At 39.1% G+C, this 25,930-nt stretch overlaps 1 protein-coding gene across 2 annotated transcripts in view; it reads right to left on the minus strand.

Moving 5' to 3' along the window:
• The window catches only part of PLPPR5 (phospholipid phosphatase related 5), a 90,253-nt gene that overhangs the window by 17,667 nt on the left and 46,656 nt on the right, over window positions 1–25,930 (minus strand). For both annotated transcript variants that reach the window (XM_070939375.1, XM_070939376.1), the window contains exons 2-3: window positions 18,576–18,708; window positions 15,516–15,766 (exon numbers count right to left, since the gene is read on the minus strand). In XM_070939375.1, the coding sequence (XP_070795476.1) occupies window positions 15,516–15,766; window positions 18,576–18,708 (384 nt within the window). The remainder of the gene's footprint in view (window positions 1–15,515; window positions 15,767–18,575; window positions 18,709–25,930) is intronic.

Below are 25,930 nucleotides of genomic sequence, written 5' to 3' on the forward strand. Positions count from 1 at the left end.
ATGGAAGGCTGAGTCGACCTTGAGCCTGGTAAGATTCGAACCTGCAGAAATTGCAGGCAGCTGTGTTAATAACAGGGTGCATTAAACCACTGTACTACCAAGGCTCTTCAAATCTTACAGATTTGTAAGTGAAAAGGCGGATTAAAAATGATTAACTGAATAAAAGGTATCTTTGGTAGAAGCCACAATGGTATTTTGTCTATCGCGATGCCTTCGCACAAATAATGCAAATTATGAATTTGTCTGAAGATGGCATGACTTGTGTGTTTCCCTCTTCTACAGATACAGAGCCAACATACATAACTTACCCTTGGGCAAAGAAACAAACCTTCCATATTCTCTATTTAAAATTAGTGTCACCTTGGGATCATTTAAACGATGGTTAAGCTACATTAAATATGATATATTACATTACATACTTAGAATGTACAATGTAACTTCTTTTTATAAATGTATGTTATACCTAAAAAAAGTTGACCATAATCATAATAATCAGTATTTTAAATACTGTCATTTAAACCTAAAAAGTAAAAAGGGATATTAAGATGACCAAGTGACGAGGAAAGGTAAAGATAAAATGAGGGCCTTTAAAAAAGACACTCAAAATATGACTGGGATTTGGGTCCCAAGGTAAGATTAGAGAGCAGAGCACCACTTTCTTTCTGTCAAGCACTTTAATTGTCAAGACACTTCTCAGCTGCCAGATCCAATTTTAATTTACTTTCAAAATCAGTTTTTGACACCTCAGTAAGTTCCTGCAGGTTTCTTGGCAAATTTTTTTCGAAGTGATTTGCTACTGCCTCCTTCCTAAGGCTGAGAGGATCGGCTATCCTAAGGTCACTTAACTGGTTTTGTGTCCAAGAAAACACTGGAACTCATGGTCACCCAGTTTCTACCTTGGTCCCTTCTGCACTATAATCCAACTTTATATTTGTATAAGGAAGGACCATGCACCTAACAGCCCCAGCTCCAGCTGCCAAATCTTAGCACTCTAAGATCATTTTTTCATGTTTTTTGAGAGAAAGCCAACTTGAATGTCGTGTATCTAATTAGAGAATATCTCTTAAGGGAGAAAAGGCATGAAGAGTAAAGGCATGAAGAGTAAAGAAATATGTCACCTTTTTTGGTTATGTAAAATTTTTTAAATCCTTGGAAACCTTACTAATACTGTATATAGGTTAATGATATTCTTAATTAAAATTGATTAGAAAAGGACTAAAAAATAAAATTGAAAACTTTTGGATTAATATTCTAGTTTAGCAGATACTGCAGGAAATCACAGCTGCCAGTTTTTTAGCTGGTATGATCCTCATATGAGGATCAATGCATATATTATCAATGCAATGAGGATTTATGCATATATTATCAAGTTGTAATGCACATATATGCATATATATAATACACATGCATGCATCAAGTTGTATGAATAGAATAGAATAGAATAGAATAGAATAGAATAGAATAGAATAGAATAGAATAGAATAGAATAGAATAGAATAGAATAGAATAGAATTTTTTATTGGCCAAGTGTGATTGGACACACAAGGAATTTGTCTTGGTGCACATGCTCTCAGCGTACATAGAAGAAAAGATACATTCATCAAGAATCATAAGTACAACACTTAATGATAGTCATAGGGTACAAATAAGCAATCAGGAAACAATATCAATATAAATCATAAGGATACATGCATATATAATATCAAATTGTATGCATATTAAAGGTTTTTAAGAAGAGACTGGACAGTCACTTGTCTGAAACAGTATAGGGTCTCCAGCTTGAGCAGGGAAGACCTCAAATCCAGCTTTATTCTGAATTGAATTGAGTCCACCACAGGAACCTAGAATTGCATTGGTGTAGTATAGGTGCAATTCCAAGCAGTTTGGCCCTTTGTAATTAGGAGATGGAAATTTGGGCAACGTTCAGATTTTCTAAGCGCTATCCTACATTTTATGGTGTAGCACCAAGTGTGCAGATATCCACTTGGACCCCCATGGCCAGTTTATGCCACAATCTATCTATCTATCTATCTATCTATCTATCTATCTATCTATCTATCTATCTATCTATCTATTGGTTTGATTTATATGCCGCCCTTCTCCGGAGACTCAGGGTGGCTTACAATGTGTTAAGCAATAGCCTTCATACTTTTGTATATACCTGCTTAGTAGGGCTTTCAGCCCCCCCAAGCGGTATTCTTTTTATACAAAGTCACCTTATTGCCCCCACAATCCGGGTCCTCATTTTACCTACCTTCGAAAAGATGGAAGGCTGAGTCAACCTTGAGCCTGGTGAGATTTGAACTTGCAGTAATTGCAGGCAGCTGGCAGCTGTGCTACTTAACAGCACTTTAGTCTGCTGCGCCACCAAGGATCCTTAATTTAAAAATTTAAATTTAAAATTTAAATTTTCAGATCGTGATACTTCTAGATCTTCTGCAATTCTTTGCCTTCTACCAACTCCTGGTATGGCTACATCGATTATCCATACCTTCGTCTTTTTAACCAGTTGTATCTGCTGTGTTAGCATCCAAGACTTTATCGGTCTATATTTGGCAATCCCATAATATTTTAATCTGCACATTTTCAACAATTTTTCAAACTATATTTTCCCACCAATTTTTCTTTACCGACACATTATATTATGAAGCTGAAAAAAATACCTGATCAAGAAATATCTCCTAATATCAAGGAAGGTAAAGGAAGCGTTAGAAATAATAAAACGGCAAATAACAGCTCTAGCCAAAAAGGTCAGCAGCATAAAACTTGAATTGCACACTATAGGCAGAGTCTCCAATTTCAGTTGAATCTGAAACATTTCTATCAATCCATCAGAGAATAGATTGCAATGAACTAGCCAACACCTGACAAAGAAGAAACAGTGCATTTCTGAGCAACAGCTATGGGACAACCCAAAGACATACAAAAGAATGCAGCATGGGTAAAGGATGTGAATAAGAATAAAAAAAGAAAATGAAGTGAAGAACTTGTAATAAAAGCAGAAATGGTGGAGAAAAAGGCAGGGAAGATTAAGAATTGGTCAACACAAGGTAAAGATGAACTGCATGGGTTTTGACTGAAACATCTACACCCACTCATTGCCAAGCAGTTTAATGACATACTGGAAAGAGATGAAATGGAAGATTTCTGGCATCTGGCAAAGCCTACCTGATAATGAAAAATTCAACAAAAGGGGCTACACCAGGCAACTACAAGCCAATTACAAGCTTACAAGAAGAGCCGAGGTGGCACAGTGGTTAGAGTGCAGTACAGCAGGCTACTTCAGCTGACTGCTGGCTGCAGTTCAGCAGTTCAAATCTCACCGGCTCAAGGTTGACTCAGCCTTGCATCCTTCTGAGGTGGGTAAAATGAGGACCCAGATTGTTGGGGGCAATATGCTGACTCTGTAAACCGCTTAGAGAGGGCTGTAAAAGGACTATGAAGCAGTATATAAGTCTAAGTGCTATTGCTACTGCTATTACCAACAATTTTCAGATTGCTAACTGGTCTGCTAGTTGATGCAGTCCAAAAGCATCTAGTTGAAAAGAAGCTCAAAAAACTAGGGAGGGTCCCATCTGAGCTGATTGCCACATCCACATTCTTTCCACTTGAACAGAAAGGAAAATGCCCAAACAGCAGAGAAACAAAAGATCAGCTCCTAATTGACAAAATGATTTTGAAAAACTGTAAGAGAAGGAAGACTAACTTGAATGTAGCTTAAATTGATTACAAGAAGACATAAAGCTCCCTGCCCCGACTAGATAATCAAGGGCCTAGAAATAACAGGACTCTGTAGAAACATCAGAAGTTTTGTGCAAAGATCAATGGCGCACTGGAAGACACAGCTGCTGATCAATGGTGATAAACTGAGAGAGGTTAATATCAAGAGAGGAATCTTTGAAGGAGACTATCACCACTGTTTGCTATTGCATTGATTCCTCTGTCAGTAATACTGAACAAGTCAGGTCATGGCTATCGAACATTAAAAACATCTGCCAGGCTATCCTACCTCCTTTACACAGACAATCTGAAGTTATATGGAAAAAGATTGTCTGAAACAGAATAGCTCAGCACTGTCCATATATACCACCAAGGAGCTGAGGTGGCGCAGTGGTTAGAGTGCAGTACTGCAGCTGACTGCTAGTTCAGCAGATCAGCAGATCAAATCTCACCGGCTCAAGGTTGACTCAGCCTTCCATCCTTCCAAGGTGGGTAAAATGAGGACCCAGATTGTTGGGGGCAATATGCTATCTAGTATACTGTCTTCGGTGTAAGCCACCCAGAGTCCTTGGAGAGTGGGCGCCATAGAAATATGAATAATAAATAAATAATAAATAAATAAATAGAGTTTGGACTGGATGTATGTGTCACTGTTATCAACAACAGTAGGATGACTGTGGCAAAAGAAAGTAAAGATAGTACCAGTAGTAACAGGGGCTTTGGATGCAATTCCAAAACATCTGGACTACCACTTGAGCATCATCAGCCTTGACAAAATCACCTTCAATCAATTGCAAAAGGCAGTTTACATGAAACCGCCTACATCCTGTGACAATACCTTTAATATTATTAAACAACACCTGCCTATCCCAGATTTTTGGGAAGGATTCAATAAGTGGACAAAAATGCAAAATCCTGTCTAAGTATCTGGCTGACTATGCGACCAACCATAACAAATCAAGAGTTCCAGAAAAGAAGCAAACCCACTAGAAATAGACTGGGTTATGCCTGTATGGGCTCATATCCCATCTATTTCTCCTACAGGACTGCAAGGAATTTGGGAGCAAGACTTTTTAAGTATCCCTCTGACAGCCTTGCAAATTACACCAGTCAAGAAACACAGCCAGAATTCTACTTTACTGTAAAGTTAACAAACTCTTGCAAGTCTGAAAATACACTTCTCCCTCTCTCTCCCCTTTACAGCCCAAAAAACTAGGGAGGGTCCCCTCTGAACTGGCTGCCACATCCACATTCCTGCTGTGGGCTATGTTACCTTTTATCTGACCATTTCCTCGACTGCATCTCTTCTCCCTTTCTCCCATGGTTATTTCCACATGTCATTACACTCTCTGGATCTCTTGCTTGGTGTGTCTGTCCTTATAATACTTGTACCAGATCTAGCCTACAAAAATAGATATTTGATCATTTCTTGATCGCTCTTCCTTATTTCAATAATTTTTCTTTTGTCACAGGTGTAAACTGATCACTTTCTGAGAGTCTTCACTTCTTTCCTCTCATCCATTTAAGCTTTCCACTCCATTCACCCGCTCCTTGCTGTGCAGAAGCAACTGTAAAACATGCAATGGATATGTGTGTAAAAGGGTACTGCACTGTCCTATATTGTTTTGAACCCTGAAATAAGTGCTTGGCCTTATTGCCATGCACTCAAAAGCCTGATTAGGCTTATTATCAGGGGATGTCTGATTTTGGGGGAAACAGGGTAGGTGGGTGGGAAGGATATATGTTATGTGGACATCTTATTGGACAACTAGAACATCTGTAAACCCTCAAATTACATTGTTGCATTGTTGGATAAGATCATTCAAATTTAAGAGAGTGAGGTAGGAATGAAAACCTTGGTAAGACACATTAGAGGGGCGTAAAAACTCTAAAAGACTGATCTAACTCAGATTTGATGAGGGCAAAATTCATATAGTAATAGCATTTATATCAGGGGTAGGTTCTAAATTGTTTTACTACCGATTCTGTGGGCATGGCTTATTTTGTGGGCATGGCTCGATGGTCATGTGACAATTATTTAGGATTTAGCAGAGGTACTGGTCTACCAGGCTGTACCGATCTACCCATTTATTTTTGCAGGCACTGATCTACTCATGTATTTTTGCAGGCACCGGTCTACTCATTTGTTTTCTTTTAACACTGATCAACTGTAGGGCGGCCCTTCGAAGCCCCCCCCCCCCCCCGGCAAGAGTTTAAACAATTTTTTTCCCTCTAGCCATCAGCTGGGACTCAGGAGGCAGCAATAGATTACGGGTGGGGCCAAATAAAAAGTAAGAATAACGCGGGAGGCGGGGGGGGGGCAGAACCAGTTCAGTGATGTCATATTGTCACCGCTACCGGCTCGGCGGAACCGGGAGGAACCCACCACTGATTTATATAACACTCCATAGAGCTTTATAGCACTCTTTGGGCAGTTTATAAGGTAGAAGCATTATTTGGCTCTTCATTTTACCGACCGCGGAAGGATGGAAGGTTGAGCCAATCTTAAATCGTATCAAGATCAAACTCCAGGCTGTGGGCAGAGTTTGTTGCAATACTGTACTTTAACCACTGCACCACTGCATTTTGTCAGTAAGTATTAATGTTGAAAAAACAAGATTTAGAGTGTTATTTAGATAAGTAACCAAAATGTAAACAAGTTACTTGGTTAAAACAACAGCATAAAACATCCTTCTTCAGTATGGAACCTCTAGATATCTTGGCCTATAGCTACCAGGAATGTCAGCAAGGCTAGCCACTGTATTGGATGGAGTAAAGAAAACGGGGGGCACTAGGTGGGGAAGGCTAGCGTAGAATAATAATAAAGTTTCACAAATAGGCAACACCTAAGCTGTTGGGAAAGGCTGATTAGCAGGCGAAAAAAGTCGGAGTTACCATAGCAGCAGCCACCCACACTAAGCAGTCACAAAAAATGGGGAGAATCTATTGTTAATAAAACAATATGCTAAGATATTTTAAAATTTTAAAAGTTAAAATAGATGCTAGATACAGTTGAAGAAGGACAAAGAGACACAAAATATAACATTAATCATCTTTCTTAACTTGAAGGCCATATAGGTTTGGGCAAATATAGACAAAAGCCTGGGCAGGGAAGAGAAAAAGGAGGTGTGTATTTATTTTTACCATTATCACACTCTTCATCCAAAAGGCTTCTGGGTGACTCATCCTTAATAGCTGAGAGATTAACTAGGGTGAAAAAATTACTGACCAAAGACTCAAAAATTCAAGACTCAGCAGGAGTCCACTGCCTGATCTCCCAAGCTCATCGAAGAAACAGACTGTTGGGTGCTCAGCAGTGGTGAAATCTGAACAGGTTTGCTACCAGTTCGGTGGCCGCGCATGCGTGCCACGTGCCAAGCACACGCTGTATGCACAGTGTGCACCAAATGCACACTGCATGCACATGCGCAGTGCGCACCAAACACACATTGCGTGTTTAAAAAGCTACCGGTTCAGTTGTTTTCTAGCAAAGCTAAACTATGCAGCACAGGTGATCATCGGATTGTAGGTTTTTTAAACTACCAGTTCGCCTGAACCGGACTGAACCAGTAGCATTTCACCCCTGGTGCTCATTTCCTTTTGTGCACTTCTGGATTCTAGCAAATTCCAAGTTCTCCTAAAAGGTTGGGAGACCAGGCACACCCTACCTGCTTCAACTCATATCAATCAAGTTTCCTGTTCTCTCCACAGTTTTCCTGTAGCCTGGGAAAATTTATGATCGTGTGATTCTTCTCTCCCTACATATGTAGGACTATCAGCTGATCTCATCTAGCTTCCTATAATTTAAACAGGCCATTTCTGCATGTTACGGCACTTTTTCACTAGAACAGTATTCCACCGGAGATCCAGAAGACACACACACCCCCACACACACACACACTTTGCTTTTCTGAAGGCATTGAAAATCTGGCTTTTTGCCCAGGCTTTTGAGTGAGGAGGTTAACCAACTCTGATAGCCAGTATGATTTTGTTCGCTGACCTTGGGCAATTGTTTTAACTACTGCTTGTTTTTGTGTGCAGCCTGTAGTTACTATGTGAGATGGTCATCAGCCATATAAATAGTTTAAATAAAATAAATATGCGTCTTTACCTAGCTCCCTAGTAGTCCCACACAGCCAAATACACATTCTAAAAAAGAAAAAATCACATGAATTAAATAACTGTTCAATCATTCCAGTCTAAACATAAGAAACATGGAATTTAGAACATGGAATTATTTCTATTGTTGGTTGGAAAAGAGATATAAACGATTAATTTTATAACTATGTGTAAAAATTTGATGGCGAGAATATGATTATAGGAATGAACTGTTATAGTGGTTTGGATGATGATCAAGATAGAAGAAACTTTTGGAACAAGAAGAACAAAAAGAACTGAAGAAGTTAACACCGAGATGTCACAGGGGAGGGATGATTGACGTATTAAATGTTTATTTGTCTTAAAAAATAAAAAAAAACTTTTTTTAAAAAAATCATTCCAGTCTAAACATAAGAAAATATATGACCAGTAAAGTAAAGTAAAGTAAATAATGTAAGTAAAGTAAAGTAAGTAAATAATGCCAAAAAGTATTGGTGTTTGCCACTTTAACCTATTTCTGTCTTCTTAAAATTTGGAACAATTACAGTAATTTGTAAGAGGAGCTAGCATGAGAAAAGAATGTATGACAAAGCTGCTTTATTAGATCTGGCTCATCTTTCATTTTTATGTTTACCTGATCTCAGAAAAGGGGAAATATTTTCACTACAACATTCTTCCTTAAGTAACAAGTAGTAAAGAACTGCCAAGTGTGAGGAAACTAAGTTGACAAGATAAAAGCATTTGTAGCACAGTGGGACTTTAGTTCTATGGGCAGCACCATACAGAAATTAATGCCGTTTATTTAAAGACTGCTTTGTTTGATATTCTCTTCAATGAAATAAAAACGCTTTGGGAAAGAGGAGCTTCCACCTTCTTGGTGTTCAGGAAGCTATTAAAGTACCTGGCTATTCTCTCAAGCTTTGTGGCAGGGTGACAGGGCCGGATTTTCCTATAGGCTAACTAGGCTTCAGCCTAGGGCCTCAAGATCAAGAGGGGCCTACATTCCCTACATTCAAATTGTTAGCAAAATTAAAATTACACTTTCACTATAGGTGAAAGGGCCTCATAAGTGGAATAGCCTAGGGCCTCTTTTCATCTAAATCCGGCCCTGCAGGGTGATGTCTTTTTCTCTCTTTATACATTTGTCTTTGGATCACTCATGGTTTCTTTCCTGTTTTGTTGTACTTTTCTTTGCCCAGAATCACTAATAGTCAGGCAGACTTGAAATGCCAGTAGCCCTATCTACAGCAGGAGCAGATAGATTTTATTGGACTATAACTCTTACTACCTCTCACTACTGGTCGTTGCAAAGGCTGACAGGAGTGTATTTCACCCATCCTTGATTTATATCAAGGTGACAGCTCAATTCAGATAAGATGGAAACACTTAAGAGTAGATATTTGCTGCTCTGCGTAAAGAGCTATATAGGTATACAATAAAGGAACTTAGAAATCCTTCTGGATTCAAAACTATGGTGTGGAAGCAAAACTTAGTTTCATCGATTTCGGATAACACATCACTCATAACCAAGAAATCTGTTCCCAATTATATATACATTATTTGCATGCTAATAGCATTCGACAATTCTACATAGTTGGAAACATCGTTGTTACCTAGTTTGCTAAAAAACGTCTGCAAGAAAATAACCAAGCTTAGAGAGCACCAAAGAATCCACAGTTTAACTCTGAGGCACAAATATTATTTTCTATCAATAATTGAAAACATTGGTTGATACTCATTTGAGGATACATAGTAAGATTGAGGTTCGCCATTTTTGTGCCAGCTGCACAGACTATTGGTGTGTTTTCAAACTCACCTCAAAATTCTGGAATAATCTTTAGTCAACAGCCTGTGATACTATCTCCTTACTAATCTACCATAAATTTGTTTTATTCACACTGTTATTATTGAATATTTCAGTTATAATATGGCTTATTTTCACTAGTTATTTAAACAAATGTAAATATTATTTATGTTTTGATTGATATGGAATTGTATTTTTTATATTGTAAGCTATCTTGAGATATCAAAAAATGGCTAAGCAATACATTAAATATATATGCGGATTACATTTACATAGCTTTCAGTACAGCTCTGTTCTCTAGATTAGGAACAACTGAGCAGGAAGAATCTAGTTGTACACAACAAAAATCAAATTGTAATCATCTACAAAAGAGATTTCAATTTGTTTGGGCTAAGGAAATAATATAGTTCTGAAGGTACCTTTTAAAAAACCATTTGGTAGTCATCTAGAGTATAGTACCATGTTTCCCCGAAAATAAGACCCTGTCTTATATTTTTTTGAACCCTGAAATAAGCGCTTGGCCTTATTGCCATGCGTTCAAAAGCCCAATTGGGCTTATTATCAGGGGATGTCTTATTTTGGGGAAAACAGGGTAGTAGTGTAGTGTAGTGTAGTGTAGTGTAGTGTAGTGTAGTGTAGTGTAGTGTAGTAGAGTAGAGTAGAGTAGAGTAGAGTAGAGTAGAGTAGAGTAGAGTAGAGTAGAGATGGTAGTATCTATAGCGGGGGGGGGCGGTCAAACTCGATTTAATGGAGGGCCGCATCAGGGTTGTGTTTGACCACGTGGGGCTGGGGTGGGTGTGGACAGGGTGGGCATGGCCAGCTCGATGTCACTCATGTCAGGGGCCCCTGTGGTGGCCCAAATGCTCTGCCAGCGAAAATGGGCTCCCAAGCTCCGTTTTCAGCTGTGCGGCCCTCCCGAGCTCCATTTTCACTGGCAGAGGCACCGCAGGCCAATCCTTCACTGTTTCCAGGGCAGCCCCACAGGCCGGATCTAAGCGCCCCATGGACTGGATCCAGTCGCCAGGCCTTGAGTTTGACACCCAGATTTATAATTTGGTGTTGAGTTGCAATGCTGACTGGCATGAGAGATATAATTACTCACATTTTAATCCATCTACTAAGAATGCTATTTTTGGTATAGTGATTAAGGTATCAGGCTAAAAACTGGGAGACTGTGAGTTCTAGTCCTGCCTTAGGCACAAAGCCAGCTCGATCATCTTGGGCCATGATGGACTGAATGAAGTGGCAAACCATGACATTGATACATCACAATGTACAATAAATGGACCTCCAACTTCACAATGCGTTGCGAATGAAGATGGCTTTGTGATGCAAGTCGGGTTTAATATTCACTATTCATGGATAGATAGTTATTTTCTTCGTATTATAAATATCTCTGTATCAGAGATCCCAAATAATTCTTGTTGCCCTATTGATAAGTAAAAAATGGACCCAAACCATTCTTTCTTTGTTAAAATATTAAAAATTATCTTTAATTTTAATGGGGTCTTAGCAGCTGCTTTGATTTCATTTCCTTGAATTATCGAATAGTTCTGATAATTGAATAGTTTTGTTTTTATAGTTTTGTTTTTATTCTCCCTCTCAAAGAAAAAAAAAACTTTTTATAAGTAGATATAAAAAAGCATATGGATCATTCTAAATGTAGCCTTCGTTAATGTCACAGTTACTATAGAATTCCTTCCATTACATTTTCTGCATAATTTTTTCTTTAATTCTAAACTGTACAAAATCCACATGTTTTCAGGTATAACTTTCATTTCCCTATATAACTTTCTCTAATAAATGTGTTTTAATGCATCTTTTAATGTATGGCATTTATATGAATCTTTGAACAGAGAACCATAAAAGCTAGCACATGCTCTTTATCACTTTTCAATCGTGTTTTGATTGTTTATACCATTTCAATCCCAAAGTGCCCATTGCTTTTATATCCTAAGTAATTATGTCTATATAGATACAGGTTTAGATATTGTTATATGCATCTAATTTAACATGCAGATCTCTCTCTTCTCTCTCTCTCTCTCTCTCTCTGGAATTGTTATGTTAACTAATTCAGATGTATGATTTTCAACTTGCAAACCTAAATGAAGCATGCGTTAAACTAATGACGTGTAATCATGTTGCTCTGGATGTCTAAAAGACCCCCTAATGTCAACATTAATGTGGTCAAGTCAGCCTGCCAAGCCTGTTTTTCACTCATGCAGAAGAATTAGACGATAACTGGGACTCCGCATAAAACCACATCAGCAGAAAAAAAAAAAAGGAAAAGATGTTGCATCTTTTTTTCTGCTAACCAAGCGTGAGCATTAATGGAAGAAAATGCTCTCTGACAGGATAAAAACATTCCCTTGCTTATTTTGCAACAAATGCATGTTCTTATCTCTCCTTATGTATTTCCGTCAATTATTTAAATTTGTATGAAAAGCCAATTGAAAAACGAAGCCTGGTGCAATGATAAGTAATTTAAACAAGTTTTGCATGTTGTTATAATAGATTTAGTTACATGTGATCCAACATATAATAAACAAATCCCGCTCTTGAAATAAACTGAGCATTTTCAGCCTGATTCTGGTACACAAATCAGGGACTTAAAATAACAGATACCTGCTACAGGCAACTTATGCTCTAAAACAGGAACAGCTGCATATGTCAAAATTGTATAGAATATATCTGGCTGCAATTTCTTGAACAGCAGATTTTTCTAATGCCAAAGAAATCTAAAAAATTTATTACACACGCTCTCTTTCTCTTTCAGCAAATGGCCATAGACATCTAAAGATTTTTGACTTTATACCTTCAAGGTAAGATCTCCCATTCTGTATTTTTACAAACTAAATAAATAAATAATAACTTTATTGTCATTGTACGTGTATACACAGTATACCTATACAACAAAATTCACTTAACACCCAAAGACCAGATCCAACACAAATAACAATCCCCAAACACATTCCCACCCACCACAATTCCCCACCCCTAAACCATCCAAACATCCACACAACAGACCAAGTAATACTGTCCAACAGCTCATTGATGGTGGCCCTTTAGTTCATTGTTGAGTGCAATTATAGCTCTGGGATAAAAACTATTCAGAAAACATGTAGCCCGAGTTTTAATTGTTCCGAATCTTCTGCCAGAAGGCAACAATCCAAAAAGATTGTAAGCAGGATTGGAAGCGTCTCTGAGAATGTTATGCAACTTTCTCAGACAGTGAGATTCGAAGATGTCGTCCAGGGCTGGTAACTGGAGTCCGATGATATTCTGGGCAGTTTTAATGATTCTCTGTAGAACTTTTTTGTCCGCTACAGAGCTGCTCCCATATCATGCAAGAATGCCGTATGTCAGGACACTCTCAATGGTGCTGCGATAGTAGGACAGAAGTAGTATACTCATAGAAACAGAAGTGGGGGGGGGGACATTGTATTAAGGAATTTATTACCAACTGTGCACATTTTTATCAGTCTTTACTAGTTATATCCTGTGATTCTTTAGTTTCCAGAATGTTAGGTAAACACTCTGGATTGTTTTACATCTGCAAGGTTGTTAAAAGCATGAGTTTTCAGATCATATTCTTGGTCTTGGACATAGTCTTACTCATCCATTATTCTACTTATAGTGAATTCAATAATGTAGCTGTTAGTGAAGCATCAAGCGCTTGTCTATATGAATTGTGACCTGTGCTGTCACACTATCAGTCACATTTTGATAGGTTGCCAAGAACTCCACAAATCTCCTATAGAACTGCATCCTTCCTTTCAACCTTGAGAATGCCCAGATAGGTGGTCACAATAATCTAAGGAGGCATCTTCTCCTACTTCCAAGGTTGCAAAGAAATCTTCCTAAATTCATACTAGACTACCAACTTACCAACGTAGTGGTAAAACAACAACAGTTCTTTACTCCTTTAGAAGAAGAAAAATAAAATAAAAAGATTTCTTACCCATAATGCAATTGCAAGGGTATAATAAAGTCAAAAGAAAAAGTTCTCTATCTTGTTTGATCAACTGAATGATCTAATTGCCAAACCACCAAGATTAAATCCCGCTATTGAAAATAATTTGCTTAGATACTAAAGCCAGCCAAAATCATAAACCCCAACTGTTAAAAATAAAACAAGTAAACAAGTGGCTTAATTAAAGATTTGTAATTTACCTTTTTGTAGAAATGTAAGAACAAAGAGAAGAACAATGGCATTTAAGATAGCCTTAACATTTTAAAAAAGTAAGGAGAGGGACAAGCAACTGAACTTTCAATATTTTGTATACAGTCTATTCAAAATATACAGTACTATAGACATACATTATACATATAGCCTTTCATCACACTCGCTTTGTCAGCTCACTGGTCAGCTGATGGATAGGCTGCCTTCTATTTCAGGAGGAGAGCTTTTCTCCCCAATACAACAATGGAGTTAGGCAGCCTACCATAAAATTGGGATGACTGCACTACTATCTGCAACAGGACACAGGGTCAACCATAAAGGGCCACACATAACCCATCAATCAGATATTGGAAAGACTCAGTGTCAGGCGCAAGCAACCAGATCCACACGTGTAGAGTACAAGCTATTATATTGTATTCTGCCTGTAATACAGGAATCTCCCCAGACTATTTGCCTTCTCTTGGGAACAGATATATAAGTTTCTATGGAGCTTAGCAGTCCTGGATCTGTGCAACAATTCAAGGCTAATTCCCTGCTTGAATCATCCTTTCTACCTGGCTGGGCATTTCCGAACACACAGTTCCACTATACCAAGAATTTCTTTTTAAGAATGGAGAAATATTCACAGGGGATTCCCCCTTCTCTGGATATCAAGCAGAGAGGCTGGATGAGATGACCATCAAAATGCCCTCTAGCTATGCTTCTTCCTTATCTTTATAACATTAATGTATTCCTGTAGCAATGCTGTGCAACCCTCTGAAAGGATAACGTAAAAACAAATATGCAAAGCTTTGAAGCCACCTTTGGAAGCTCCTTCACAAAGCAAAGTGAAATCGTTGCATTGCTTCCAAAGCCTCCCCTTTTATCTGCCTAATATATGGGACAGAGGAAGCTGTCAGGGACAAACAAAGGCCCCTAAGAAAAACATCACCTTGGGGTCCCGGAGTGTGAGTGACGCTGACTTAATCCAGCCTCAAGCAACAGCATCGCTTCTGTGCCGTGCTGAGCCCAACATCGCTTCCCCAATGTGAAGTGCCTCACTGAGATGAACAAAGCCCACTTTGTACAGAATTAATTATTACATATCATTTGAAGTTGAAACAGCAGGCGGTGCTATCAAAAAGCAATATTTAGCCCTTTGATATATTTGAGGAGTGGAGCAGTGTTGCCCTCATTCTCTCTTCCAAACGGCACATGTTGGAAATTTGGGATTTTAAAAAAAGAAAATTTGAAATTAAAAAAAAAAAAAAGATCATTTGACTCTTAGCTATATGACGTTATCCTAAGCTATGAAGCTGGTGAACGTAATATTGAAAGAACCATGTACATAATACTGAACGTAATACTGAAAGAACTCAAAGTAAGATCAAAGATTCTGTGGATGGCATAAACAAGCCAAGAGGCAAACCCTGGAGGAGAGAAATAAATGGCCACAATGTCAATCACATCACCATCTGGAACACCTGCACACGTAAAACCAATTTAAACTGTTCCAAAGTCAACATGACTGATACCTCTGTAATGATATAGGCCATTTATTCACAAGTGGCTTATATTATTATCTGACCATTGCTTCAGCTGTCAAACAAGATTGAAAACAGGTTTTACACTGCTGCAGTGGTGACCGGGCAAAAGTTGTGGGACATCTACAAGTTGAAGTCATCTGAGGAGAAGGCCAACAACCTGAACACAATTGCCGGGTTTACTTACAGTGATGTATGTTGCTGCATATATACTCAGAGCTGCTTCTTTGGAAGGAAAAGTTTTTCGGGCTTTCATGACAAGATCAGGATTTCCAGAGCAAGCCTCTGCACCACCGACGAACTGTGTAAACTGCTGACATCCCAGAGCTGTGTAGTTGGGCTTGCAAAGTGCAAGGAAATGAGGTGCAAGATTCCCAGTTACTACTTGTCCAGCATTTACAAATATGTCTGTTGCAAAAAGTCCAAATGCATAAATGCCTAAAGAAAGGGAAGGAAAACAAATAATTAAGTTGCTATTACAGTAGCGCAATAAAATGAATAATCTGATTAATAAAACAGTTGATTAATAAATAAGTAAGATATTTTGCATATAAGCTTGGTGAAAGGCACACTGCTAAGAGAAAATGAAAACAATATAGAACCTTGTCCTGTCTTTGAACATACCAATGCAGACATGCTAACTGAAATCTTGATTTATTTTTAGGTGTGTTATGTTTGTAACAGGTAGAATCATTGCTCCTCTCTCTGTGTGTGCCAGTGAATATTGGTGATGGGGCCGATTCTTTACTGGTAAATTTTGGATCCTATAAACCTCTCCTGTGCCATCAAGGACTTTATAGATGATAACTAGTTCTCTGAACTACATCTAGAATCTTACTGCTAATCAATTCAGCTCATGATAATGAAATGCTCTATTGGCATAGGGTGGCATGCATGCTCGTAATTCCCTTAGCAGCTGCATTCTGGATCAATTGCATTGCTACAAGTGGTCTTCATTGCTACAGTCCACACGTGAAGTTACCAAGTGTGTGTGACTATCTGGTCCAGATATGGGTGCAACTGGTGTGCTGGATGAATTTGTAAGAGTTTTATTGTTACATATCTTCTAAGCAGGAGCTGAGAGTTCAAAGAGACCCCCAAATGGTGCACCAATCCTAAAGGGGGAAGTGTAATCTCAACGCATGGAATCCACCCCTACACAGCTTCCAAATACTGCGACAAGATCTTGACAGAAAGATCTGGTTGGACTGAGATTGAGATGTCATCGGTGTATTGGTGAGAGTTGACCTCAAACTGCTGAATACCTCACCTAGTAGCCTTATGCAAATGTTAAACAGGAGGGGTGAGAGCATTGAACCCTGAGACACCCCATATATCAGGGGTCTCTGGCTTGATTCTTTTTCCCTGCCAACATTGTCTGGATCCAACTACAAAGAAAGAAGGAGAACTGTAGAACTCATAATTCCCACAAATGGTCCAGAAGGATAATATTAGAAACCACTCTGAGATTAAGGTGAACCAGGATGATTGATTGCACTATAGCATCCCATTCAACCAGAGGTCAGTAGCAAATATAGCCAAAGCCTTCTCAGTTCTATGTTCTGGTTTGAAACCTGACTGGAAAGAGTCTAGAGAGTTTGTCTCCTCCAGAGCCCTCAGTTGCTGCAGCCTGGCCATTTTCTCAACAATGTTCCCCCAAAAGGGAAAGGATAGAGACTGGATGAAAATGGCCAGGCCTGTCAAATCCAGCAGTCTCTAATTTTAATAAGGTACAGAATCTATGGACCAGAGGTGGGTTGCTACCGGTTCTCCCCGGTTCTTGCGAACCGGTAGTGGAAATTTTGAGTAGTTCGGAGAACCGGTAAATACCACCTCTGCCTGGCCCCGCTCCCGATCTATTCGCTGCCTCCCGAGTCCCAGCTGATTGGCTAGAAGGAAAAAATCAGGGCTCACTTGACAAAGAAGAGGAAAAAAAAAACAAGATACAGTAGCTTTAAATTGAGAAGCCAAGAAGCCTCCCAACTGATCGGCTAGAACCGATCTGGTCCTTGTAAACCCCTCGGTGGTGGCAGATTGGCAATTGAGGCCAAGCTGCCTGAAAGCGGTTTCCGATGCTCTCGGTGATAGCAGAGTGGCAAAAGACTGTTTAACTGTTTAAACTCTTGCTGCGGCGTTTCAAAGGGCCGCCCTACAGCTGATCAGCGGTAAAAGTGTAGTGGTAGACCAGTGCACTCCAAAAACAAATGGGTAGACCGGCACGCTCCAAAAACAAATGGGTAGACCGGTACGGCTCTGCAAGTAGTTAAAAGCCCGGTAGACCAGTACTTTTGCTAAATCCTAAAGAACTGTTTGTCACATGATCATCAAACCACACCCACAAAATAAGCCACGCCCACAGAACCAGTAGTAAAAAATTTTAGAACCCACCCCTGCTATGGACTAATTGCAAACCTTAGCTGTTCCCTTGTATGTTCCCTGGCAACAGTAAATAAAATATTAGTCATTTCCGACATATTTCGCCAGTATGACACAAATAAAATCCAAACCCACTTTTAACTTCAACCGTGGTCATGTCATTCTATGCAAGTTAGGATCTCTACTCTACAGGCCACCTTGCTAATCCACACATTGTTGCTTGCATCTCAGCCATACGGAAGTACAGTAGATGCAATGAACTGATACAAACTGAGAATGTTGGTTTTTCAATGGCATCATGGCTTGAATCTTATATAGCATGAGTTCTCAAGAGCAGAGTTTATTATTAAAGGAGTGATGAGAGTTAAGATCAGGGTGGATAAAAATCAATGATTTTTTTAAAAAAATCAAAAAAATCAGATTTTTTTTATTTAAATCGGATTTTTTTTATTTAAATCGGATTTTTTTTATTTTTATCGAATTTATTTTAATAAAAAACTTTTGGGGTAAAAATCTATCAGATAGTTTTCTATTTAAGATACATAAATAATTTAGTTTATTCAGCATGAAATGGAGCTTAGTTATGTAGCATGAGGCTGTATATTCTGCAAAACTGGGACTATCGGTGAGTCAACAGTGGGTCAAAGGAGTAGCAGAGATGACAGTTGCTCTTTAAAAATTATGATTTAAATCATGATTTAAATTGTGATTTAAATCAACTCGATTTAAATCAAATCCACCCTGGTTAAGATTATAGTTGTATATGGGAACCTCAAGAACCCAGAGACAATTCAATTGAGCAAGAGGTTTACATAACTCGATGACACATCCTAATGCATGAAGATTAGAAAATAACACCCAATATTCTTACCAAGGAACCTGACAGTCCTGCGCACCAGTGGGTTTATATAGCAACAGTCTCCAGTTAATATTGTTTTTTCTTGGTTTTCAAAATCCCGTGTGGCCATCTGTAAGCAAAACACTGCAGTTTCTCCAACAATAATCTGGAAACAATGAAAAGAAAAGGAAGCATTAGATTCCATAAATACAAAGCGATGCTACACTAAAGATACATTTAAATCCATCCACAGGGGAAAAATCCCATAAAGTTCATTTCATTTTCCAGAAACAAATTAAAGCAAGACTAAAGCCTAACAACACCTTTAAAGGGTGCTGTGCACAAAACACAGACAAACTCTAATAATGAGATATTCGATTGTAAATTACCTTCTGAGTCCTTCTTTCTCAAATGGAGTTTTATAGAATCCTAGCATTACATGATAGATTCTGGTTGGGAAAAAAAGTCTGAACTTTGCACATTGCATAATGCCAGTTCTTGCAGTGATGGATTTTTTTTTACACACTATAACTCACCTGCTGGCCTACTGCTTTGCTGTTGTAAATATTGTAACAAGGATTTGATAGGTCAGAAATGAATTTTGGATAGATAATCCTTACTTAGTGACTGCAATGTTCAGTGAGCATTTAAAATTATGACTATGCTAAAAAAGTAACTTTACTTTTAGTAAAGTAACCAATGGCTACATTTACAACCGCACGATTGCCTTTCTAAGTCAGTATGGCTTCTCCTATGCCTCTCGTGTTACTTTTCTTTTTTGTGCCCCCTTGCAGAATGGAGAAATTGGAGAGAAAGGGATTATAAGAGAGTAAGCAGGCACACAATGGGGAATACACATTGGAAGGAATGTGGTGGCACCAGCAGCCGCCCCCCCCCCCCATTGATAGACCCAAGTGCCTGAGACAAGCAGCCTGGTGTATTCCCCATTGCGTGCTTGTTTACTGTCTTGCAATCCTATTCTCTCCAATTAATGTAAATACAAAGATTAATTCCCTTCTTGCTAATTATCTCAGCACAAGAGTAGCCATTCCAAAGGGCATGAGAGTGGGAAAAACGAAAGCCGGGTCATGGTCATGTGATTCCCCACTTAGCAAACGTTTCAATTAGTGACAGAGTTGATTGCAATTATGATTGCTAAATAGGACTGCCTGTAATTTGTCACACCCCTAGTTGATCAGTGATCCTTCGGAAGATGAAGAAGACCAAAAGAAGAAAATTGGGAATATAAATGTGCAATGCTTCAATTCCACTGAGGTGTTTCAGATGGTGGTGCAGGTTAACAGCTGCATCTTTTCCTTGGATCACTCAGTTGTTGCAGGAAGGCTTCTGTTGCAGCTAATTGATTGTAGAAGAAGATGCAGCTGCTTCAATAAGTCACTGCCAGATTTGTTTTCATGCTTGTGTGTATTTTGGAACATCTCTTTTGAGTCAAAACGCGGATAGTCCCAGACCTAGCAACAGTGCTGCAAGGGCATTAGATACCACCCCCCCACAATTTTAGCCTCCGTGGATAAAGCCACAGTCTCATTGTCCAGTCCATAGGAATCCCTGTCTTCGGGTGAAGAGTTAAACACCAGGAAAGCAGAGAAATGTTCAGTTGCACAGAGGAGCAAGTAGCATAAGTATGTCTACTTAGGGGCAATGTGGTGCTGAAACCCAGAATGATCAGTGGCAACTGTGCTCAGTCAGGAACTCCAAGCCTCCTCTATTTAAGACCCCAGGTCAAGAAGGTAGCTTACTGCCAAAACAACTTATCCCACCTTGCACTTTCCTTCAAACTCTTTAGTAGCTGGCTCTTGGTTATCTAGTCTTGCTGTGAAACGTCTTTGAATCCTTGCCCCTACCTTGCCCCATGAACTCCAGTTATAATAAGGACAGAACCTTGCCCTGGAACTCAAACTATATATGCACTGCTCAAAAAAATAAAGGGAACACAAGCAGAAGACATCCGAGATCTGAATGAATGAAATAGCCTTATTAAATACTTTGTTCGTTACATACAGTACAGTAGTTTTGTGTTCCCTTTAGTTGTTTGAGCAGTGTATAAACTACTGTATGTAAAGAACAAAGTATTTAATAAGGCTATTTCATTCATTCAGATCTCGGATGTCTTCTGCTTGTGTTCCCTTTATTTTTTTGAGCAGTATACATTTATGTCCACGTCTGCTGGGTTTAGGAGTCTCAAACTGTTAAAACAACCAATTCCAGCTGGGATGGGGTGGGGGAGAAGATTCAGTAAATACTTTCTTGCTTTCGGTAAGGATGAGGAGCAACACCAAGAAATCAAAGGTGTAGCCTACATAAGCTCTAGTGGGGGGGAAATGTAGAATTTTATATAAGGGCATGTAAAGAAAACAAAGATATCCTCCATAGGCTATAAAAAAAAGAATCAAGAATTTTATATGAGGCCCATACCTTTCTTACATACAAGCTTCAAGTCCTCCAAGAACTCCAGAGTTCTTCAGGAGTGAAGATGGTAAACAGAGCTAATAAAATAGTAAACAAATGGACAGAGGGAAAGAACAACCCCCACCGAAGCCATCCAGTCTTCATTTAATTATGCTCTTAAAAGTTAATGTGGAAAAATATCAATAGATTCCACTTGCTGGTGAGATCATTTTTGAATGTCACCAGTATCTACCCCTGTTTTAAAGTGAAGAGGATGACAAAAGAACTAGGTGGGAGTAGAGAAAAGACTGTGGATTGACTTGTTTTAGTTACTGGCCCTTTACAAATGTCATGGCAGGCTGGAGATTGTACCCAGAGTACAATTAATGACAGCATCATTCACCATGGATCTGTTACAGAAGAGGTTATAATTGGCAAAACGCTATATGGGGGCCCACCATAACCATTGCACCAGTATCACTGAGGGAAATAATGGTAGCTGGTATTCTTACCTAGTGCTTAGAAAACTACTGGAATAAAAGAAGAAAGGAATAATGTTCCCCTATTTTTGAAACCGTGTAATTAATCTGTTTCTTAGAACTTTATCTATCACACGCCAGTGTAATTAAGTTTTAGACCCTCAGACATTGGTAGAGAAATTTGAGAACTGTAGTTAGATATAGTTTAAGATTTCTTTTTTATAGCATGTTAGTATAATGGGAATAATGCAACACTGAACATGATTAAAATAGAAGAATGTGGCAATAAAACTTAATAGAGTAATACAGGCAAATGAATAAAAGCAATAAAATATGTACCACACTGTATTTACAAGTGAAAGCTTTAGGGGAAAAAAAACTAGCAGCTTAAAGAGATTTATAAAGGAAATTATTCTGAGGATACAGGCAGTGGCAGTAAAGTATTTTTCAACCAGATGCCCTCTAGAACAGGGGTGGGCAACTGTGGCTCTTTTATAACCTGTGGACTTCAACTCCCAGAATTCCTGAGACACCCAAGCTGTCTCAGGAATTCTGGGAGTTGAAGTCCACAGGTTGTAAAAAGGCCACAGTTGCCCACCCTGCTCTAGAAAGATTGCCAGCAGTGGTGGGAATATGCAAGTTATAATCCAACAGATTCAGAAGGAATCTCTTTCAGGAATGTTCAGTTTTATGTGGCCCGCCAATTTTTTTTTAAAGTAATAAATTCACAATTACCCTGTTTCCCCAAACATAAGAACCTGTCTTATATTTTTTTGAACCCTGAAATAAGCGCTTGGCCTTATTGCCATGCGCTCAAAAGCCCGATTGGGCTTATTATCAGGAGATGTCTTATTTTGGGAGAAACAGGGTACTTCAAAAGACTTGCCCCCAAGCTTCATAATCACCACCAGCTCCAATGCTGCCTTTTCTCCACTAGTCAAAGAACAGCTGATCAGCATATTGTTTTTTTCAGCCTGTGAGGATTTTTAATTTACCAATATGACCCCTTTGCCTCCGTGCAAGTCTCATCTAGAGTACTGCATATTTATAGAGGCCTTTATATTGGTTTTATATTCAAAGCACACCTACAACGGGGTGCTGTCAAAAATCTAAACAGTTCTTTTTAGATGAAAGAACTGTCTTTAAATGAAAGAACTAATGAAATTCTAACCTATGGTTTTCCTTCACTTTTCAGGTTTGGTTGATTTGTTTTTGTTTTTTTTTAATTCTGAATTAGATTCAGGTCATTTCTGCCTGTGCATGCATGCATGCATGCATGGCTCCTTTGCTTCGCTGGCTCTTCCAACAGAAGCTTTCCCCGTGTTTACACATGATGTGCACAGAACTGGAGCAAACTTTCGATGCAGCTGTGCCAAGCCTTCCAGACAACACAGCTGCCTTGGCATTCGGAGGAAAAGCCATTCATTCATGCCCGCATGCTTTGAAAAGGGCTAACAGATAGACGGCTGGATCATCACATATGTAAAACATCTTTACATTTATTGCACAGTGATATAAGCTGCCCAGAAAGGACTGTGAACCTTGAGGCAATTATATGCTTTTCTAAGTAAGCCGAGCTATTTAAAATTAATATGCATACACACATATATATACACACACAAATAAAAATAAAGAAATTGGGCGATATATGTTTCATTGACAGCAGAATTTTTAAAATATTCTAACTCAGAATCCCAGTTATAGCCAGAAAAAAAAATATCTACAAGTAAATCCTCTGAATTCCTAACTAGTACAGACTGTCTAACCTCAATGATTTGAAAGACGTAGCTTCTATATCTGAAACCCTTTTACGAGAATAGGATTCAAACAAGGTACATAAGTTGAACTTGACCTGGAAGGAATGATAAACAGAATTATTTGACAGTAACAGCATTGTTTGCCAGTACTGGATTTTCATCAAGAACAATTGAAATGTTATTTTTTTACGTGATATTTTGTCTGAACCTTTCACATGACTATGTAGTTCAGAGGTAAACGTGTCCTCCATCAATACCACCCTGGTAAACAACACCATCAATGTTGTTTACCAATCTGGAAAACAGCAAGCCCACCATCCAAATCCCCACAGCCTCCAGACACTGAGAAAGTACAAGTGACATTACTTGATCAATCAGGCAGAAAAGTATATTGACGATACCTCACCCTAGGGCAGTGAACAATCTCACCAATAGTTCCATGCAGATAGCAATAGCACTATAAGGTATATAAGTCTAAGCACTATAAGACTTAGACTTATATACTGCTTCACAGTGCTTTACAGCCCTCTCTAAGCAGTTTACAGAGTCAACATATTGCCCCCAACAATCTGGGTTCTTATTTTACCAACCTTGGAAGCATAGAAGGCTGAGTCAACCTTGAGCCCGGTGAGTCCCGAACTACCAAACTGCTGGTAGCCGGTGATCAGCAGAAGTAGCCTGCAGTACTGCATTCTAACCACTGCGCCACCACGGCTGTTATTGTTAAAGAAGAGTGGGGATGGAGTAGAGCCTGGCTCTCAAGCATTCTCCTTCAACATCAGTTGGAACCAACCTTGGAAGAAGAAGAACTGCAATACTGTATCTTCCTGCCTATCCATAAGTTGATCTAGAACAGGGGTGTCAAACTCGCGTCATCGAGACATCAGATGACATATTGCAACTTTTTCCCTTCGCTAAACCGGGGGTGAGGGTGGCCAGCGCGTGACATCACATGTGCACGCAGACCCTCTGCGCATGCGCAAAACCTTCTGTGCATGCGCAGAGAGTAAAAGCACATTACTTCCGGTTAAAACCAGGAAGGTTTCGGTGTCATCTCAAATAAATTGCACTTCCAAACAAATAGTCTTTGATGAAATCTTTCATTTATTAAGCACGACAATCTGTCCTCGACTCGTCGTAGCCAAGACTGACTTCCTGACCCCAAACCTTCCCTTTCCGTTCCCCAATTCTCTGCGTCTCAATGGCCATCTTCCAAATCACTCTCCCCATATCTACTACTTCAGCTCCCAGGAATGTCCCCCCTCCCATCCCATCTCCTAGGGGATATTATCTTCAGGGAAAATAAGTAGGTGAAAAGTCAAGCGTCCTCTTGCCAGCTGCCCCCCCCTTCTCCTCCTTATGTCAGCACTGGAACGAATGCAGTTTGGAGTGCTGACAGTAACAACACCTGGGCGGGTGGGCGGAGCCTCGCCCGGCCATTGCTACCGGTTGTCTGAACCACCTGCCACAATTGCTACCGGATCACCCAATCCGGTCCGAACCGGGAGCAATTCACCCCTGCCCCTGATCTAGAAGGATGCCATGATGAAAGAAACAAAATCTGTTGAGAGATTAAGGAGGGTCAGATGGTTGCACTACCACCCTGATCCCATCAGATTGTCCACAAGTGTAATCAATGACCTTTTAGAACTTTAGCTGTGCATCCTGACTGCAAAGTGTCTAGGTAATGTGGATGATTAACTGTAATATAAAATTTCCTTTTTCTGTATATGTTTGTTTCTGTAACTAGAGAATGAGAAAGGAGGATCAGATCTACCATACTTGTTCCCATTTTCCTTTGTTCAGACATGGAGCCTATACATTTTACAAGTAAACTGAAGGCCTAAATTGAGATGAGTATTCATGTCAGCAGCATCGCCGTCCATTAAACAGATCACGCAGAGTTATGGATCCATGCTAATTTTCAAGAATCAAAATGAGGCAATTAAAAAAAGTATTTCTGGTTCATATTAGCACATTTAAATTATAAATCTTACATTTAGCTCACTCTTGATTTCAAACAAATGACAGAGTTTACACAGAAATAAAATAATCAAATTGACAGATGATGCTCACATCCATCTTGCTCAGTGTAGCATCTTCAGAAATCAAACATTCTACCTTTATTACTATTTTCCCCTTCCCTCTATAACCTATTCTGCAACCACCCATTTTATTACTCTTTCTACATACAAGCCTGAAACATCTCCTTGCTTTTGAATTGTTCTGGAATGCATCTTGATAATTTTATTTGTTTGAATGAGCATCTGCAGTTATATGGCCATTTAAAAGCTCCTTTTCTGCCTAACAGCATTATTGATGTGTTACGAAAAATATCAAAAATGGGCTCATAGTTCTGATTGTTCAAAATATGGGAAAATTCAGGATCAAGAAGAAACATCTTACTTTTGATGAGGATACAAAAAAAGATATTTTTAAAAGACAAAAGTGAAATCAGTAGTCCTGGGAATAGTTCCAATGTCACCACCAAAATGTAGATAGTTCAGTAAACTATTATTATCTAGCTCCATGTGATAGTCCCTCCTTCACCATTAATAGCTGAGCTTCTGAAGTATCTTGACATAGGATAGAAGAGGCAGGCTGAACTTCAACTCAACACCAGTGTTTGACACTGCATACATTTAGATCCTTTCTACACTGGCATCATTTTTACTTCCTACTTCTCAGAAGCAACTTCAACAAACAATCTACCACTGACCTTGAAATGTCTGGTCACTCCTCT

The sequence above is a fragment of the Pituophis catenifer genome, unplaced genomic scaffold (assembly GCF_029215685.1).
Source record: "Pituophis catenifer annectens isolate HBS135680 unplaced genomic scaffold, rPitCat1.0.hap2 SCAF_3, whole genome shotgun sequence".
NCBI lineage: Eukaryota > Metazoa > Chordata > Lepidosauria > Squamata > Colubridae > Pituophis > Pituophis catenifer.